At 42.6% G+C, this 19,752-nt stretch overlaps 1 protein-coding gene across 10 annotated transcripts in view; it reads right to left on the bottom strand.

Annotated features, from left to right (window-relative positions):
* Window positions 1–1,086: 1,086 nt before the first annotated feature.
* CEP63 (centrosomal protein 63) overlaps window positions 1,087–19,752 on the bottom strand; it is a 37,185-nt gene continuing 18,519 nt past the window's right edge. For 4 of the 10 annotated variants that reach the window (XM_035544778.1, XM_035544777.2, XM_035544780.2 and 1 more), the window contains exons 2-15: window positions 19,179–19,314; window positions 17,248–17,428; window positions 16,145–16,240; window positions 13,748–13,873; window positions 12,773–12,886; window positions 10,146–10,379; window positions 9,773–9,918; window positions 8,862–8,996; window positions 8,123–8,237; window positions 6,023–6,220; window positions 5,536–5,622; window positions 4,873–5,075; window positions 3,998–4,322; window positions 1,087–1,616 (exon numbers count right to left, since the gene is read on the bottom strand). In XM_035544778.1, coding sequence (XP_035400671.1) covers window positions 1,458–1,616; window positions 3,998–4,322; window positions 4,873–5,075; window positions 5,536–5,622; window positions 6,023–6,220; window positions 8,123–8,237; window positions 8,862–8,996; window positions 9,773–9,918; window positions 10,146–10,379; window positions 12,773–12,886; window positions 13,748–13,873; window positions 16,145–16,240; window positions 17,248–17,428; window positions 19,179–19,222 — 2,163 coding nt within the window. In that variant the 5' untranslated portion in view covers window positions 19,223–19,314 and the 3' untranslated portion in view covers window positions 1,087–1,457. Of the gene's footprint in view, window positions 1,617–3,997; window positions 4,323–4,872; window positions 5,076–5,535; window positions 5,623–6,022; window positions 6,221–8,122; window positions 8,238–8,861; window positions 8,997–9,772; window positions 9,919–10,145; window positions 10,383–12,772; window positions 12,887–13,747; window positions 13,874–16,144; window positions 16,241–17,247; window positions 17,429–19,178; window positions 19,315–19,752 lie in introns of all 10 variants that reach the window. The other 6 variants (XM_035544776.1, XM_035544774.2, XM_050712567.1 and 3 more) reach the window with 3 other exon arrangements.

Here is a 19,752-nt window from a genome sequence, read left to right as displayed (position 1 = left end):
CTGTGGGCAGCTCTGAAGAGGAACCGAGGCCAAAGCTGACTATTTGCAAAATGCACAACCACGGTTTGTCCACAGCTGTGGGCAGCTGAACGCCTTGTTACAGAGACCACACAAAGAGAAGTCAGAACGGACTTGAAGGTTTTATCCTTGTTCAAAGAACTCCAGAAGAAAGTCAAAATAAAAGAACTTGTTGATTCAAAAATCCTTGACCTTTTCAATTCTTGTTTTTTTGGCACAACAAAGAGTTGCAGTCTGCACGCAGGCATCATCTTTGCTGAATACATCTGCCTCATCTGATGGCTGTTTTTTGCATACATAGATTGCTTTTGAATTCCTAGTTCTTGATGGCATTACTCTGTTTTAGGACAAGGTGAAGCTGACGGAAAGAAATGGGAAACGTACAGACAGGGACAAGGAACGCCTCTGTGCCTAGGTTTGCCTGGACAAAGGTTGTAAAGGCTCAACCACAGGAAGAGTTGCAGAATGCCCCTGGAAGAAAGGCAAGTCCATAGGAAACAAATTCTATTAACTCATTAACATTTTTTCTTGAGAAAGGACTAAAGAAACACATCTCGAATGTATTCTAATACCACAGTTCAATTCGACTGGGCAGTGTCCAAGACACTGCCTAGATTCAAGCAGGCTGATAACCAGCTCACACAGCAGCTGCAATTACATCTGCTGTACTGATGAATTTTTGTTTGTGGATTCCCCTCCCACCCGATTTCGTTTTCCACTTCCAACTACTATTCTTTATCTTATGAGGGCTGTGACCACAATCAGAATTCAGCTATTCACTCCTCAGTTGTTTTGTAGTTCTCCAAGCAACGTGCAAACAAGATAAAGAAGCCAGATACTATACAAACAGTAAAGTGCACAAGTTGCAAGATGAACCGGGAAATATTAAGAAATTCCACTATGGGAAAAATAACTGGAGAAAATACAGGTGGATTTAAGGAGGAGGAATTATATTTCTTGAAGAACACAGAGTGAAAGGATGGAAAAATTGTTTATCACAGTTCCTGATGAGATGGCAACATAAGCCACAGAATTTATACTGTGAATTTGCATGAAGAAGAAATGGGACGGTTTTCCACTTTGTTTATTTCATTGCTTTTATATGTATAAAATACAGTTTAAATACTTTACATTAAAAATAGCAAATGCTTCTAAAAACACCATAATCTGACCAAGTGCACAAACACACATCTCTGATGCAGCCTTGTGTCCCACAGCCTGCTGACTAAATGTTTGTGGTGGAGTACTGCCCTCCATCAGATCAAACATTTAGAGAGGAGTTTCCATTCCTCAGTATCCCTGCTGCTGATCCAGCTCAGAGCGGGAGGCAAGGCCTCTCACTCAAGCCCCAGTGGCAACTGCTTTTAGGTACCTCCTTCAGGGGCAGTTTGAAACCATGCAAGTAAAGTAGCATTCAAAGCAGTGCATTTGAAGAAACACTACTCCTGGTGTCCAAAATGTCTCACTATCTTTTCACTCTCTTTTTTCAGTTCCTCAATGTGAGCATCTAGGCATTCCAGGATGTGCTGGGATCTCAGTTCTTCCTCTTCCAGGTATCTCGCAGCTATTGATCCAACTGAAGCTGTAGGCAGGGGGCACTAAGGAGAAAAAAGGGGTATCAGGTATTCTCTCATTCTGCGTTTCAGTCAGAAATGTTACTGATCAGCAAACCACACAGCTAAATACACTTCTAAGGATTGTGTCACTCAGGATTTCACACTTGTGTCATGTGTAAATGTTCCTCCCAACAGTCTCCAAGCAGCAGCAAATACTTCCAAAGCTTTTGCCAACGTGCAGGGAGTAAGACCGGTACCTCAGCACGCGTACCTTTTCCATTTCAGCAGTTCCCCACAGAGACAACTGGCGGGCTAGAGCTGAACAGAAACAAGCTCTCCACGCACCAGCATGGCTGCTGTTCCACTTCACAGTGGAACCCTGACACCAGAAGCATCAACAGGAATTGGCTATTTACTTTGGAGAAACTGGAGTTTCACTTCAATCACCAGCCCCTCCCCTTAAGATAATGAGAGGGAATAATGTGGTTTGTGCAACCATAGCATAACTCTACAGAAGGTCACCACAAAATCCCAAGGGTCGCCTTGCCCTGGGAGCGTTAGTCCAGCCTCACTTAAGGTCTACATTTTGCTCCTCGCCTTCATAAAAATCTCAGTGTGCGGTAGCATCTCAGAATATGGGTTCCAGAGAAGAGAGAGAACTTCCAGACTGGAACAGCACCAGGAATATCTTTTTCTTTTACACACCTCCTCTTCCTGAATTAATGGGTGTCTGCTATAGTCCCACAGGGGAAGCACAGGCCAAACTCCCATCGCAACTCACTGAATGCCACTTCAATTTGGCTAGCGATGGTCAATGAACTATTCCAGATTCTTTGCTTTACAGTCAAGAATTGTTCCTGCTACTCGCATCACTTACCCACAAGTTCTGAACTTACAAAAATAACATTGTAAACTAAGCTTAAATAACGAGTTGAAGAGAAGCTTCCTGCACAGGGTCTGGCAGGTGAATTACAACAGAGCTGCTTTCCATTACAGAAAATTTGCCTCAGTGTCTTGGCAAGACAATGCAACTGGTTATTTCCCAACCCTGGAGTCTCATGGTTTTCTGGCCTTCTATCAACAGGCAGGAACAAAGGAAAACAGAAAAAAATGCTGCAAACAGCAAGAAAACCTCTCCCACTCTGTTATTGCCTACTAGTATGAAGTCTCCTCTCTCGATGTTAAATGAACTGATTTAAAGACACAGGAGCTTGACCATGAGAAGGGAGTCCCAGTCATCACCAGAAGAATCATTTGTGTTTCCTCAGAAACTTTGTTTCTACCTCTGAGTCGATACTGAACAAATAGCTGCACATTCTCTCCTACAAAGCATCACGCCCTAGAGCTTCTCAGGGCCTGAAGTGGAACTGTTTGCACTTTGATGCCAATCCTGCAATCTGAAGAGCTTCCATTTAGAATACAATTCCCCAAGCTCCCAACATCCTTTTTTTTGGGGGGGTTGCACCCACAAGCAATTTCAGTCTTGAAACAATCATGACCTTTTCTTGGTAGGAAACCTCAACAAGCTCTACAGACCTGACAAGCCTCCACTTGCCCACACATGAGCCTTGGAGACTCTTCTCCAGGGTCCCCACAAGACAAAAATATCTGTTGTCACAGCTTACAACACACAACCAGAGGTGAAAAAACTCCAAAGACTGCTAAGGGGCAACACATCTGGTGCAAGGACCAGTACCCAGGCTTCCACCCTCCTCCAAACCTCCCTGGTTTGACAAATTCCAGCACACTAGTCTGTGACCCTCTGCCATCCCCCTCCTCCCTTCCCTGCTCAAATCTGTCTACAGACTGGTAACTGCAGGAGGCACTGGGATATACGGTCCTAAACACCTCAGGCAAGAAATGAGCCCAAGTTTACTGTGTATTGGGCAAGTGCTTCAGCAGCAGAGCTGAGGTAGGAGGACAGAGAAGGTGTAAATATAAAAATAACTATCTCCACTTGTGCAGTAGAGCACTCATTTCAAGCTCTCCTATCAGTTGATGTAAATGGCTCCGAGTGCAGGGTGCTGACTACTGCAGTCCCATTCAGAGGGGTCAGACTCACCTTACTACAGTCCCAAACCAAAAGCTCAAGCAGAATTCTGAAGCAACAGAAGCAGGTCCTGTTACACACTGATGTACATCACCAGTATGTAAAGAACCATGCGCTTCTGGAATTAGCTTAGCAGTTACAGCAAACAAAACCTTTCCCCAGAGAGTTCTGAACAGTAATTACATGACTCCCATTGTCCAAGTAATGACCATCCAGCATTGTTTTCTCCTTCCTGATTTACGCTTGACATACACTCACAGAATAAGGCACCACACAGACAGATCATAGACTCAAAGATGTGGATTTTGCCAGATGAGAACCCAGATATATTGTCAGCAGCTGAATGGCAAAGAGCTTCTACGCAACTGCTTACCAAAGGCACAGATTCTTGCTGATGATTTGAGATGCACTTCTTAGACGCTCCATCTGGAAAACCTTTGCTATCATCCAGCACGAGGAGCAAAGAATCTGTTCCCTGCAAGGAATCTGGAGCAAGGGTGGGTGACTCCAGGCAGCCCTTCCTGCTGGTCTGGGTGGTTAGCTCACCAGTCTCGGGGATCACAGCTCCCATTTCAGCAGGCAAAGGCTGGATCTTCCATCCCTGGGGCTCCCCTTGATGATGCTGAATAATCTTGTCAGGCTTGTGATGCGTTTTCTCTGTTTGTTCATCATGTTTGTGCTGTGATTCCCTAGTTGTCCTGTAAGGGAGGTTTGAAAACATAACCGGCTGACAGTTTGCCTCTTAACAGCTGTATTTCAGCAAGAACTTGCACAGAAATAACAATTAACATACAGTTAGCCTTGGTGATCCAGACTGGCTATCTCTCTTTTCCATATGACTCCCAGATGTACATCCAGTCAGCAGGGAATTCTCTCTCACTCTCCTGCTACTGTAGATATCAAAAGCTATAGTATACACACATCCTAGCACGGAAAAAAAAGCACAGCTGCATGTGCCAAATCTAATCCTTCCACCAAAAGCAGCACATACTGCTTCTCTCTCTAGAACAGAGGCAGTCAAATACTAGCTGGCTTTGCAGAATGCAAAGTAGCTGGAACTAAAAGCTATTGTGCTACTTAAAGCATAAAGGCAGATTCGAAAGCAGCCCTTTGTGCTCTCCCATACGTACTATGCACTGGACAGAGACGCTGTTCCTAAAGCATGTCATTGAAATCCCACGCATCCCCACACCGTCTGTTTTCCTTCATAGCATAGAAGCAGCATCCTTGAGGTTATGCAACATTCACCTGCAGTGCACATCCCTGGTCCTGGGCTCTTCGCTTCGCAACAGAGCAGTGCCCTCACGTTCATCCTGGCAGACCTGGGTAGTGAGCTCCAGTTTTGCTCTGGCCTCTGCTAGATCCTTCTGCAATTGCTGGTTCTCCGATTTTAATTTATTTAATTCAGTAGCATAGTCTTCACTGAGCGCTCTCAGGGTGACATCTTTTCCCTAACAGAGAAGGGCTGCAGTCAAAACTTCTGTTTGGCAAGATACCACAGTTAAATCCAGAGCAAAGGCTGGGAAGTGACTTCCTAAAACATATTCTACCATCCCAGTTTTAACTGGCAAAATTTTCACGGCTTTCCTAAGAGCAAATCAATTATATATGCCTTACCGTATCTGCATTTAGACAAGGTGTGCTAATCTGCCTGGGAAAGGAAATCTCTCTCATCACTGGATGATGCTTTTAAGAACAGTCAGGAAGATATGGACCAAGAGGTGTTCAGATGCAGTCCTTCTCGTTAACCCAAGGCCAGAGGCAGAAACATGACCTCGAGTCCTCTTCCAGCTGTATATTCCAGGGTTCCCTCACTTAGTTAAGATGCAAACCTCTCAACCTAAGGTGAGAACACTCAGGTGGGAGACCCACAATGCTACTGGCTTCCCATCTCTGTTCCCTCACGCATACCTCTCGCATACCAAACTGCATTTTTTCCAACATCTCTGAGAGATGACGGTTTTCCAGCCTCAAGGTTTCCAGCTGAACTAGAATAACCTGAGGAGACAGAGGCAAGTAACAGCTCAGAAAAAGAACACAACACATACCTACAAAACCCCACAGCCCACTCTCAATTGCAAGATTTGAGCCATTATTCCTGCAAGACTGTAGGGAAGACCAGGCAAGTAACAACACACAATCATTTATTTGGTTTCCAAAGATGTCATCATCCAGATCTAGATAACATGAGTGATCTCAAAGAATTCTGTAGGACTGCCTGTTACAGGTTTGAAAAGAAGGAAGATAGATTCACCATCATTCAGAAGATTTCACCAGAAGGGTCTCAAAGCCCTTGTTTAAAGGCTGCAGACAGAAAGAAACTCAACATAGCTAGAAAGTGTAGGGCAGTATTCCAAGCCCTCTGATCCATTAAAGAGGCAGCATAAGAGTTTTTTACCCTGTGCTCCACTGCTTTCCTCTCTGCTCTTTCAATTTCTGTTCTCAGCTGTTGTTCTAGGTCTGATGTGGAACCACTTGCAGATGCAATTGTGACGTCCCTCTGGTGTAACTCTTGTGTCAGTCTTGAGATTTCTTTTTTCATCCCTTCTAGCTCACTTCTGCGAGTTTGTTCAGCCTGGCAGAGCTGCTCTTTCAACTGGAGGAAGATATGCACACACAACCCATGATCTTTTAACAGATGTTTCAGCAAGACAGCCAAAGCGTTGGATACAGTCATGTGAAAACTAAGTACTAGAAAACAAAAAGCTCTAAGTAACAATCTCCCGGTGCATGCCTGTCCTTCCTGACTGAAAACCATCTCATCCCACTCCTTTCTCACACCATAAACTGCCAACTGGGACAAGACACATGCTGTGGAGTACTTAAGATGATCTACAGTCAATGAAATCACAGCCCCTTTAGCTCACCATGCTAACTCAGTGGCCAACAGAGACTCGATGAAGTTACTGGGCAAGCACAGTAACACTTTCATAATATAACCTTGCAGTTTGCCAAACTGCCTTCCTGAGTCGGAGATGGTATCTTTAAATAGCCCTAACCAGACTTTCCTAACATGAAGGTGTCCAAACACTTTTGATTCAATGGTAGCTTGTAGCAACTAAAGCTATCCATGGCAAATTTCCACAAGCTAGCTATGCACAGGGTAAAAATATACCTCTTTGTTTTCATAACTCCATTTGATGACCACTAGTCCCTGTATTATGAGAGAATAATCATTCCCTATTTATGTTCCACATGACAGGCATGACTTTATTTTTAGTATATTCAATCTCATTTATCTCTTTTCCAGTTTGGTAAATCCCATTTCATTCAGCTGTTCCTTCCATAAAAATCACGCCATCCTCTTGGTCGTCTTTTTCCATACCTTACCTTGTTTTATTAAATTCCCTTTGAGATGCCAGATCTGAATTGCATACAATATTCTGGCAGGGACACCAAATGTTTATTCAGTGACATACAGAACAACATAGAGCAATTTCTTCCCTAATATTTTATTCCATTAGCCAGAAATATTGAGCACCTAAACCTCCAGGATTTTGCTGAGAATTACATACATTTTAGAAAACTGAAACAGATGATCTCTGCCTAGCCATGTAAATACCATATATAATATATACACACACACACACACAAATATATATATTGATTTATATCCATGTCACCTCAATGCCTCCCAAGTATATAAAATAGAAACAACCGTAACGAATCTCTTTCCTCCTCACAGCCTGCAGAAGATTCATTGATTGGGTGGCTGTTTAAATGTGCAGCCAAGCACACATCTCTGGCAGGATCTGCATCTCTATACATTTAGAATATGGGACAAAAGATTTTCCCAAAACTGAGGTTTTTGCTCAAGTCCAATTATGTTTCTACTCTAGCCTGGCTCCAGTTAAAAGCTCTCACACTAACTACTCTAGACCATTATTAAAAGTCAAGCCTTTTGGAGGGCCTGCTTCCCCAGGGTGCATAGAGCATTAGGGTGGGGTTTCATGGCATATGAGCTACTCTTATTTTTTGCAGATCCTGGATTCACATCTAGGTATCAAGCCTAAAACAAACTCCTTTATTCACATACAGGCTAGAACACAACTTGAAGCCGTATCTCAAGTGTGGTAGCATTTATTACAGCAGAACCCATTCCTTCCCTGTTCTTCATCCTGTTGGGAGCCTGTAGAAGGCATAAGCTCAGTATTCTGGGTTTGAATTTCTTTGCACATTCACCCTTTCAGCATCAATTTGAGTATCTCCACACTGCAGAGAAGCACTGTGCAACATAGGGAACAGGCCTCAGAGAGGCTCACAAAGTCAACCGCACAGCCACGTACAGAAACCTGAGAAACCATCCTCTCAATTCCCCCTTTTCAGATCTTCTCCTTACTCTTTAGCATATTCCTGCCTCCACAGCACTCCCAGCCTTGGATGCCCTCCGCAGTTTTGCTAACAGTGCACCACAGTCTCTGCTGAGGCACATGACACGCACAGAGAATGGCTGACTCCACAATGCCTTTCCCACTCTCCAGGAACAAAGCGACGTTACCTTTTTAATCTCTGCCTTCGACTCAGTATGGTGTTCTTCCATTGACTGCAGCTCTTTGATATTCTCAGCCAGCTCTTCACTCAGCTGTACACACCTCGCATTTGAAGACACCAGGCTGGGTGCCAAATGTAAAACTATGGATTAGAATACTCCAAGAAGGAGAATATGGTCAGGAGAAACTTTGATCTTCCAAGCAGTCTCCTATGTCCATCACAACAGAAACTGAACTCTAACCTAGAAGTTCCTTAGCAATCCTTTGGTTTTGTGTACCAAAATCCTTTTAAAAGGAATCAGGAAGCTGATCTAATAGATACAGTGGTTTCCTGTTTGCTTCTTTGTCATAATAAGATTACCAACTTCCCACGCAAACATTTGTCTGAAAACCACAAACTCAGAGAGGAAAACTTGTTTATAATTCTTATTTCATAGGTTTAGATCTGGTTCTTACCAGCTGCCTAACAAAGACTCCCTAACCTATTACAAATGAAAGTGCTAAGCCTAAGCAAGCCAACATACTGAAAACACCCACAGTGTGCAGTGAAAAGCAACCAGCCAATTAGCAAAACAGTCTCACTATTAAACTGCAAAATGAATAACATTTGATTTCTTTAGCCCTTTAATATTTTTAAAAGCCTACAAAAATCAGTGGGCCTGGTTAATTTGATGAATACAACACATTAGGTATTACATTATTATCCAAGTTTCATTGCACATTCAGGGAAAGCAAGCAGTCAGCTACCTGTTCTCAAGGTGAGTCACCTCTGACTGTAAGTGCTGTTCCTTCTTCTGGGCAACATCCAGCTGCAGGAGTACATGCTCCAGCTCTAGCCCCGGAGAAGACAACTGCTTCTCCTGCAAGCGCTCCTCCAAGGCCCTAACCAGAAACATGAAATTTAGTTTCAGTAAAATACATTATGCTTGATTACACCAATACAGAAAACACAATCACTATTTGCTTGGAATCCTCTGAAAATTGCACAAAACCCAACACTAGGTGACACATGTGTGCACTGTGAATACACAAACGTGTCAGCTAGAGGACAGCTCCCTTTTGAGTTCAGGGTGATTGAAGAGGACTGCATCCTATTTTGATGTTGGCCTCCCTGAACCAGACAGTTCCACTGCCATTATCAGACATCCAGTAACTGCTCACAAGAACCTGTGTGGCGGTCAGGTAACATAAGCCAACGTGGCCATTAGAACCCTCTAGCTTTTGCACGTTGCCAGTGCAGGAGGGAAAGGCCGAGATGATCTTCTCACACGTGTTACCTTACCAGGGCCCTCATTTTACATCATTAATTCAGTGAGAACTTCCACTGACATTGGTAAGCTCAGTATCAAAACCTGAAAGTCCTCCAGCACACATACACACACACAAAAAGAAGTAAACCATGCTCAGAAGCTCTGTGCTGCCTCCAGAAAGCTAGATGAATAGAAAACTGATTCCCTCCACACTCTTTGCTGAGAATCAAAAGCAATGCAAACTGGCAAACACTGCAAGGAAGCACAGCACTTGTGAGAAACTACTCCCCTGTATTTCAAGTGATATAAAGCCAGCTCTATGAAAATGCTTCTTCTGTTCTCAGTGGAAGAAACTGGCATATAGATTTGGATGCAAGAGCATAAGTACCAGTGAAGCACAGATGTTACCTGATGAGGAGTTCTTTTGTGTGAAGAGTTTCAGTCACTCTGGCCAGCTCTTTCTGCAACTGTTCCTGGTGCAGCTTGGAGCTGTCAATGAAGTCTTCCTGAGACTGCAAGGTGGCTCTCAGTTCCATCTTCTCATCCTGTAACACCTGCAGGGGAGGAAGAAATGACTGTTGCAAGATGGACTACACTAGATCAGATTGCTGTAATGATAAGAGAGGTTGAACAGATTTCTAAAGAACCCTTGAAAATAGTGCGGAGCACCACATGGGTACAAAGCCAGCTTTGAGGCCGATCAGGAACTTCACAAAGGCTCTAGAACGCTTACAAAGGCTCAGTGCTTTAAATTCAGTTTCCCAACAATTCCTTCACTGACCTCTAACATTTTCTTGGATTGCCTTAGTTCTTCTTGAACTCTTTGCTGATCTTCCAGAATCATCCGATTGTTTTCAGTCAGATCATCCACTCTCATGTTAAGCCTCTCCACCTCCAGCTCGTTGGCACAGATAGCATCATTGGCCCTCTCCAGCTTGCTGGTTAAGTGCTGGATTTCCGATCGGCTAGCCAGCTCCACTGACTCCAGAATCTGCTTCCTATTGGCAAGCTGAGTCTGCTAACAGTAATCGGTATGTATGAAAGTGAAATTCTTGATAGTACAGTACATCAAACCTGCATTCAAAACAACTATTAGTATCTTTGCACAACAAGTCACATCTTCGAAGTAAGCATGACTACCTTCCAGGGAATGAAGGAAAGCATTATTCCAGGGTTACAAGGTAGGGTAGTTTTGAAGCTAGACAGAATTAAAAATAAATGAGAGGCCTCTCTGATTCCAAAAGGGTTTCAAAGAGAATCTCAGAAAAGAGGATCTCAAATCACTCAAGTTGTCCAGGTATGAACTAAGAACAAAGCTGCTTAATATTTTTGCCCATTAACCTACAGCTAGACCAGAAGAAATGACAGCATGTAAGGTTTGCAAATGCCATACACGAGCTAGAGATTACCCCATCATTAATTCCACGCTAGGACAGAAAGCAGCTCTTGGTGCACAATAAGGGGGGGAAAAAAAAAAGATCAAAAACTGAACTGGGTACAACCACCAATTATGCTTTGCTTTATGCAGTAAATAATCTGGTTCTAACACCCTGCTAGAATGCTCACTTTGAATGTTTCATTGTTTTAGCAGCAGACAAAAAAAAGTAACAACGTAAGGAACATATGACTAGCAAACAATACATGCACTATTATTTACAAGCATGATACTTTATTTCATAGCATTTTTTTCCACACAGTTAATTGGTGAAATTTAACAAGCCAGCTCTCATGTAAGCTTCTAAGAATATTCACTTTGTGTATTTCCTTTTGTATAGTACCTTATAATTTTTAAAGGCTGAAACAAAATATTTGAGTAGTCCTTTACTCCCAATTTCTAAGAGCAGCAATTCCTGCCAGCTTCAGAATCACCGCTTGCCTGACACATAATGCCTCGTAACTGAGAAAACTATAGGAACTGTGCGTTTGGAAGACTATGGTATAATTTTGATTACAGTCTTTTCATTATTTGAATAGTCATGACAGAAAATGTAATCAAGAGGGGCAACAGTTTAAAGTATAGCCTTTCTCAGCCCAATAAACCAGAGTGCCAGACTACCTGAGCATTTATTTCTGCATTAGGAAAACATTTAAGCTCTCTCTTACTTCCAGCCACAGAACATGCACAGCAGCACAGAAATCAAGTTTCACCTGTTGACTTTAAGGGCTGCAGGTGTTACAGAGAGGTGCTCATCAGTGGATGAGAATGGCAGGCTTCCCTTAACTACGTTGAAAGATATGAGGGGGACCCAGCTGAAAGCACGGAAAGAGAGAGTACTCCACGGTCACAGATCTCAGCTTGACCTTGTGCCAGAAAAGCAACCAAGCATACAAAATGCATAGAAACATCCAAGACAAGAATTTAGTACTTTCATGCTGGGCTTTTCAAAGAAACCGAGGTTTCAGGCAGTCTGTTCACAGCAACTATGCACCTAACTCACCTACACTGCTTAGGAAAAATGTCCCCAAATGTCTGTTCTTCTGCTGCACACTGAGTTCCTCCGTGCTCCAGTATACCAGCCTGCACTCCAAGGACACATCTGTTCTCAGACAATTGAGCTATCAATGATAAAAAGACAGCAGAGCAGCAAGACCTTCTGCTCAATGACTCTCTCTGCATTTGTAGATCTACTAGTGTCAGCCTCTCACAAAGCCCCTGTCAGAGCCAGCTTCAATCCTGTCATCACAAGCTTCCTCCTTGCAGGAGCTTCCACTCAAGAGTAATTCAGGAGCCCATTAAGTGTAAAGTCCCCAGCAAGAGCTTCTTATCAGTGTCTGCTGTGATTGTGTCAGTGTGACTTCACAGCTGTGCTCTAGGTCAATTCATCTTGCTCTGCTGCAGGACCACTAACTCACTGAATGATTAGCTTTTCAGGAACAGCAGCCCCATTACTTCTTGCCTTTAGGAGACCAAAAATAAAAATAAAAAACAGGGCTGAAAAATGCTGTTACTTCAGTACTTTGAAGTATCTGTTGTAGGGGAAGACTATTTTCCAGTATCATCCTCTGAGCTGGACCTTCAAGGTACGTATTTAGCTACTGGCAGGTAAACAGCTTTGAACTAGATGACTTGATGTAACAGCTATATGTGTTGTATGTCGTGGTCTCTGCCTCTCAGGGAAAGCTTCAACCTACTACCTTCTCTGCTAATTGGAGCAGGGGGAGGGAGAGCTGCAAGAGGTTTGTCTAACCTCTGTTGATAGACTCCAGATCTTTTTTCCCGTACAGCACTTATACAAAGTAAAGCTTATTCCACCGGGACATTAGAAGTCATTTCAATGGCAACCTAAACTGGATTCAAGCCTGAGAGATTTCATTAGTCTCTCCCTCTTCCCTCCTCCCTGCTCTCCCACCTGCTGCCACAAACAAAACAAAACAAAACAAAAAACTTTCAGCACATATTAATTGTACCTGAATGAGCTCAGACTGCTCAGCCAAAGCCTTCCTCTGTGCTTCCAGCGATGCCACCTGCTGCTGGTAACGCAAACGCTGCTTCTCCCAGTCAAGTGATTTCTGACGAAACTCCTGCAAGGACAGCGGGGGTGGCTTAGAGCAGTACATCCACTCAGTTGACAAGATTGCCCCCTTCCAGGTCATATCCATGTTTGCTTTCTCTCCCCACCATATCCTCACGCACCTTTCCCCACAGCGGGGATACCATTAGCCAGTCATTTGATGCACCAACTCAGCGGTACAAAGCCCCTCACATACTGTGCTTGCTTGTATTTCCCTCCCTCTCGAGATAAACGTCAGTGTCAATTATTGCTGTTTACAAATGTTAAGTGCTAAAAGATTCATGGCTAGTTTCATGGATTTGTTGTCAGAGGTTTAACAATTCAGATCGGCTTTAGCTTCCAAGACAGGCTGCTATTGAAGTCACAAAGATGGCAACCATTAACTACAGAGTTTTAATGCTATCCTCTGCTCCACAAATTGGACACTGCCGTCAGTCAGATGCATTTGTCAGCTTTGTCTACAGGGTACATTAGAAGAAAATTGAGTGTGGTTGAGCTCAGCATAGCAGGAAGATTAAAAGACGAAACATGGTTGAGAAGTTTTATAAGTAGCTCTTCCCCTCTCGAAGAAGCGAGATGACAACCTCACCACACGGGAATTATTTCACTCAATTAATTACTCTTCCAGCACTTTCTTCCTTTCATTTATTCAAAGATTAAGAACAGCGAAATAGTTTATCCTGTGTACTGAGAGGCCTCAATGCAGACAACAGTCTTTATTACAGAAGTAATTGAGAAGAGCTAGATGGAGAGTACCTTTTCACCAGGATTCACAGTCCACTTCCTAGTTCACTACTCAAAGTCACCAGTGAAGCCCAGAAAGCCAGTTCATACGTGCGAACTGATTAGCAGTTGCTTTCTAACTACTTACCTCCAGCTTCCTGGTCAGTCGTCTCATTTCAAACTGGTCATCCCCTTGTCTCTTGTTAGATTCTTCTCTAGCTTCTCTCATTTGTTTCTTCTGCAGCTTCTCATAGCTTCTTCTCAGCCTAGCCAACTGCAGGAGTTCAGTAAAAAGGACAACTTTGTTCAAGGCCACCAGGCAAGAATTAAATAGCGCTTTGAGGGAAGGCATACAAAATGGTTTCACGCAAACAATTCCCCCAATCAAGGCCACACAGCTTGCAAATGAAGATTTATATTTGTATAATGAGCCTATTATACTGATAGTATCATAAAATACGCTGAGTTATATAAGAGGAGCAAGATGCCACACTTAAGTCATGACATCAGCAGCTCCAATTAGACCCCTGTCTTACCACAATTAAAGCATGACTAAAATATTGATCAGATGGAGGTTTACTTGTAGCTGTTAATGTAGCTACAGCGTGGTACCTCCTCTCTCTACAGGTGACTCCCAGCCACAGCAGCAGAAGCAGAACCTGTGGTCCATCTCCTATGGCGGGGCACACCATGCCAAACAGGGGCAGGCGGGAGTCCTACACAGAAGTACAGTTTCTTCGAGGTTAAAGCGAAGCTCAGGTGGGGACTGGAACTCTTCCACTTAGCAGAAGGAAGATCTGAGAATTGCTATTATACATAATATCAACACTACTTCATCTGCCATTTTTTGCTTAGATACACTGTGCATTTCACAATGACTGGAGCATGCCAATGGAAAATATCACTCCTCCGCCTACTGCTAGAATGCTGAAGTCTTATCAGAAGCACGAATGAGGAAAAAACTCTTGACATTAAAATGACCCCCTGTGAAAACAATCACTTGCAACTTGCACAGCATTTTCCATCTGATGAGCTCCCTCAACTCAATTATTAAATAAATTAAGTTTCCACTTCATGGTCACATGAATTTGAGACGACATCATACCCATTTTGGGAAATGATGGAGAAACTTAAGCCCATGGATAAACAGGAGGACTGTGAGAACAAATGCCTGAATCAAGGCCTCATGATTCAGTCCCACACACTGGTCACAAAAGGTTCTCCAGTGCCCTGAGTCAGCACAGTACTTCGGCACGTTCAATGGGAATGGACAGATGTACAGGCTTAGAGTTAATATGTGAACATGTTTTGCCAAACGAGTCAGGAGATTACAAGCAGTGGTTTATTCTTTCAACAACCTCAGTGAGTTGGACACCGTACCTGTAATTTTACTGGTAATTGTGGTAAACTGAGGTAGAAAGAATTTCCCCAAACAGCACTAGCAACAGAAGACCGAGGAATATTGCAGCTTAATGTCATCTACATTAATACTTTTTGGGTAAAACACCAACGCATTGCAATTTTAACCACAACACACACTTTATTTCAGCCTTCGCAGTTTAGGCAGATCTGCCAATGCACCTCAGCTTTGCTCTGCAGCTTATCCACTACTCCGGTGGGAACATCTACTGAATGAAGACTGTTAATGATACGGAACAGTAAGGTGTTTTAAATGAGGACAGATGCTTTCCGTCGTCAAAGCTAAGACTACCAAATTAATTTAACTTACAGCTTACAGTGAGCATGAACCAAGCCCAACCCTCCAGAGAAAAAAGGTCAGCACTCTACTAGCTGTTCATGCTATTTACTCGCTGCTTCTGACAAGCAAGTGGAGACAGGCAAAGAGTTAAGGCATAAACATGGAATGCTGCTGTACTACCTGCAGGATATTGCGTGTGTATCTCCTTGTGGTGAACAAGCTTTTTGAGATGAAAGCTCTGAAACTGTTTTTTTCAAAATATTTTCCAAGCGCACTTAGTTTTTATTAAGCATATTAAGACTAATATGCCTTGGAAGAACAAAATCCCCATCAAAAAAAATGTCAGAATCAATGGAGGCAGAAAGATGATGAGACTGCATACCAATCTCGTCTCATTTTCTTCATACAATCAAGGCCAGTTACACCACCACCCCATTTTAATTTCATGAAATGCTGAAGGAGCAAACTGCTGTTGCCTGTACCCATAGCAACTTCTGTATAAGCACTATGGTGACTAGAATTGGCAAGTACAGGAAATTTTTGCAGTAAACTTCTGCAGATGTCTAACACATGAAAATTGCAACAGTACACTTACTACACATTTCTACTCCAACAGTCTTCTTTGTCACAGAGTTCCTCCCAAGTGCTAAAAAACAGGGCTATCGAAGCATAAAAATACCACTTTGTATGTGTGCAATGCTCTCTTTTTTAAGAACATAAACATCCAAAGAATGAGAAGTTTTAAAACCATGACATTTAAACAACAGCAATGATGCAAAGTATTTCACCTATCAGATCATATGTCAACTGGGAACCAAAAACCAATCTTCTCTTTTTGAAACTTACCTCCTCTTGAAATTTCTTTAGTTGCTGTTCGTATTCTCTAACCAAGTCCTGTTTGGCTGTTTCCATGTCTTCTAGCTGCTGACGCAACATGCCAACCTGAATGACAAATCAAAATGCAGATGAATAAAATAGAAACAGACTTCACTGTCAGTAAATACAGGGATTACTTTTCATTTCATAAATATACACTGGAGAAGGAGTGGCAAACGAATGCTAAGAGACCCTCAATCTCCTAGCAACTGGATGTTTCAATGGGGTCGCTCACTATGAACCAGAGTAGGCTTATGCCTGAATCTTTGGTTGGCTGGGACCAGAACTGCTTCTGTTCTGGCCTCTTGCTTTCAACTGGTTTCTGGCTTTCATTTTTGGGGACAAAACTGACAGTTTTGGCTTGGAAGAAAATGGTATTTTTCTCTATCATTTTCATCATATGGCCTCCCTGACTCTTGCTGATTTTGTCTGATCCACAGAAAGATACAGAAAGTCACTGTACAAAAGAAAGTCAATGCTCCACATCCTGTGCAGAAACGTCACATGTTGATACTTCTACACTAATAAAGCAATTTATTACATTTCCTTCAGTCTTTAGACACATGCTACAATAAATAGCCCTCGGAAAACCTCCGTGCAACATCTTGGTGTAGTTTACACCACTAAACATTTTTCTGCCCATGCATGCAGGCTGCAAGGCTGTTGGCTACTGCTGTGTCCAGATTCAGCACCTCTGGGTTCTCTTCAGAAACTCTGGCCATTCAACTTGCACCGACTTCAACCAACCCTTAGAAAGCTGATCGTTTGACTTTGGTTGAATTATGAACTGGACACCCTTGTCCAACAGACTCCTTTATAAATTTGAGTGCTGATTTCCAGTCATGAGACAGGCTCCTGTTTTGCTTAGCATAGCTGTTTGCTAAAGTTAATCCTTTGTTTTGGCCTGGCAGTTAAACAAACAAATCTGAATCAAATCTGATGGAACTAACTAAAATACAGGTCCATGCAAAGTCAACAGACTCTGAAACTGAGGTTCAGCCTTTATATTGTATTGTAACATGTAAAACACACAGCTGGATGCTGATCAGGAAGCAATAAACCAGAGGCAGTACCTCCTTATATTTTTCCTCCAGAGCAGCCCTGGCCGAGGAAAGCTCCTGCTCTCGAACGCTCAAGCAAGATTCCAAAGCCTGTGTCTGACCTTCCCACTCAGACCTCTTGTGAGCCACCATAATGTCGATCTGCTTCATCAGCTCCTGCAGCTCAGCCTCGCAGGAAGTCAAGAACCCACCGCTGGAAGGGAAAGAGCTTCAGGTCACAAAGCAGGCACCACCCCACACAGGTCCAGCATCCCCACACCAGTGAAGACAGCAGAACAAACTGACTTGCACTAAAGGCACCGGCACTGCACATACAGTATTGTGAAGTCTATGCAAGTCAGCTTGCAGAGAAATTTATGGAATACTTATGCGTTCACCCAATTGTCTAATGCACTAACTCACAACTGGTACATTCATATCACTGAACAGAAACTTACATTTGGCAATGACCAATGAAGAGTACTTTTGAAATCCCAGTCAGAACAAATGACCTATACACTTTAAAATGTAGGGTGTTTTGCCTTCTACTCACCACATAACAAGCATCTATAAACACTTTTGCCTTGGTAGTATGCATTATCAAGGCAAACCAGAAGATGTTATATCCACATTTTGTATTGGTCTTAATTGCTCTCCAGACAGAGGCATTTTATACCAAGTTTCAGTCACCAGAGAAATCTTACAGCCAAGCTATCAGCTCCTGAAAACAAAAGTTTATCACAAATGCAGACAAATCCCTAAGTAGAGGGGGTTGGATGACAACATGATAATGAAGAATAAACATTCTCAATCCAATGGGGAGAGTCTGCTCCCTAGTGATGCTACAGTTTCTAATTTGGTGCAGTAATTATTGAAGCCAATTCAACTAAACTCCTCTGAAACTTCACAAGCTGCTAAGCCAGGGACAATATTAAGGCTTGCAAGATACAGCCCTAGAGGGCAGTGAACTCCATGATGATCTTCACCCCTTTAATTTGCCTGTCAAACAGAAAGCACTGAAAAGAAATGGAAATCAATAGGTTAAAGGATTGAAATTTCTCTGTTCCCCCAGAGCATATGCACACTTCACAACTTGACAGTTTTTCTATAGGGAAAGAAATAGTTCTTAAAGCAGCCAAAATCAGTTAAATTTGAAGTTCACCCCGTCCTGCAAGTTAACCAAAAATTAGCAGCTATTATGCAGAGCAAGAACATTTCCTTCTCAGCATCTGCTAATATAAAGCTGAGTCTAAACTTGATTTGTGCAACCGGTTATCTGTAGAAAATATATGGTATCAGTAAACTTGAGTCACGTTCTCAGAGAAAACTATGAAAATGGCATCAATGACTTTTGCTTCGTGTTTGTTTAGTAAATAAAACATTTTTTCCATTATTGGCACTACAGTCTCTCTCTGGGATCCAAAAGTCTAGATACTTTAACCTAAGACAGACCATTAAGGATTCTTCAGAGACAAATGGGACTCTGCCATTTCAACACAAGCAGGAACTAATCAGATGCTTGCATTAAAAACAGACAGCAAAGATATGTCTCATTAACCTTGCAGGGCTCTTAAGAAAAATATTTATTCACACTTCTAATTGCCATTGCTCCTGATGCTACAAGGTAAGAAGGGTCTTTTAAAAAAAAGGGGGCAGAGGGGTAAAGGTTTTAGGAAAATGAAACATTGAAATTCTAACAATTAAGACTGCAATATCTGACAGCAAGGGATTACTGCAAAGACAGCTAGCTGAACCAGCGACTTTGCTTCTGCACCAGCTGAAGGCCACTGCACGCTGTATTTGTCCACCAGCAGACAATGGGGGATAAACACTAAAGACCTTATTTAAGCAATGGAAGTTCGCATAATAATGGTTTTGGTATAAAACGGATTTGGTTGTAAATAAGAGGGAAGCTCTGTACTTAAACTATTTTAAAAGACTGGCATACACTTTTGCTTACATACCTCCCCTGCCCATTTCTTTGCATTCCTTCCAATAAAGCCTCCATCAGCAAATCGGAGTGGATTTATCAGCTAGGAAAATACACAAAAGCAGCGCTCACCCGTGGCAATGTAACAGCAAGCCTACTTCTCCATCCAGCTGCAGAACAAACAGACAAGTCCACAGGGGAAAGAAGTTAAAAAAATACATAATATATAATTATCACACAACTACAAATGAGCAGAACAGTGGTCACCTTCATGAATTTACAAGCAAAATAAGGGAAAACAGTTTTTTTGTATAAAAGAAGATCCAATAGAAGCATGCAGCGCTATGAGATCGCAGCAATACTATGCTCCTTAGAGCACATAACTGCAACTCACGCAGCAGCTGTACCAAACCATGCCAAACGTCCACACGGCCAGCCCAAGATCCACCTCTGACTGATACATCTGTCACTTCAGACAAAAAATATCAGTACTGCGTAAAACTAGGGGTATGAATCCATCTTTCACTTAGGTCCCTCCCTAGCCTATCACAGTCTAAATAGACCACGCAATTTTCTGCTGCGTTCAGGATATACTGCTGGTTTGTATG

This window comes from Cygnus atratus, chromosome 9 (assembly GCF_013377495.2).
Source record: "Cygnus atratus isolate AKBS03 ecotype Queensland, Australia chromosome 9, CAtr_DNAZoo_HiC_assembly, whole genome shotgun sequence".
Taxonomy (NCBI): Eukaryota; Metazoa; Chordata; class Aves; order Anseriformes; family Anatidae; genus Cygnus; species Cygnus atratus.
This window is presented reverse-complemented; position numbering and strand designations above follow the sequence as displayed.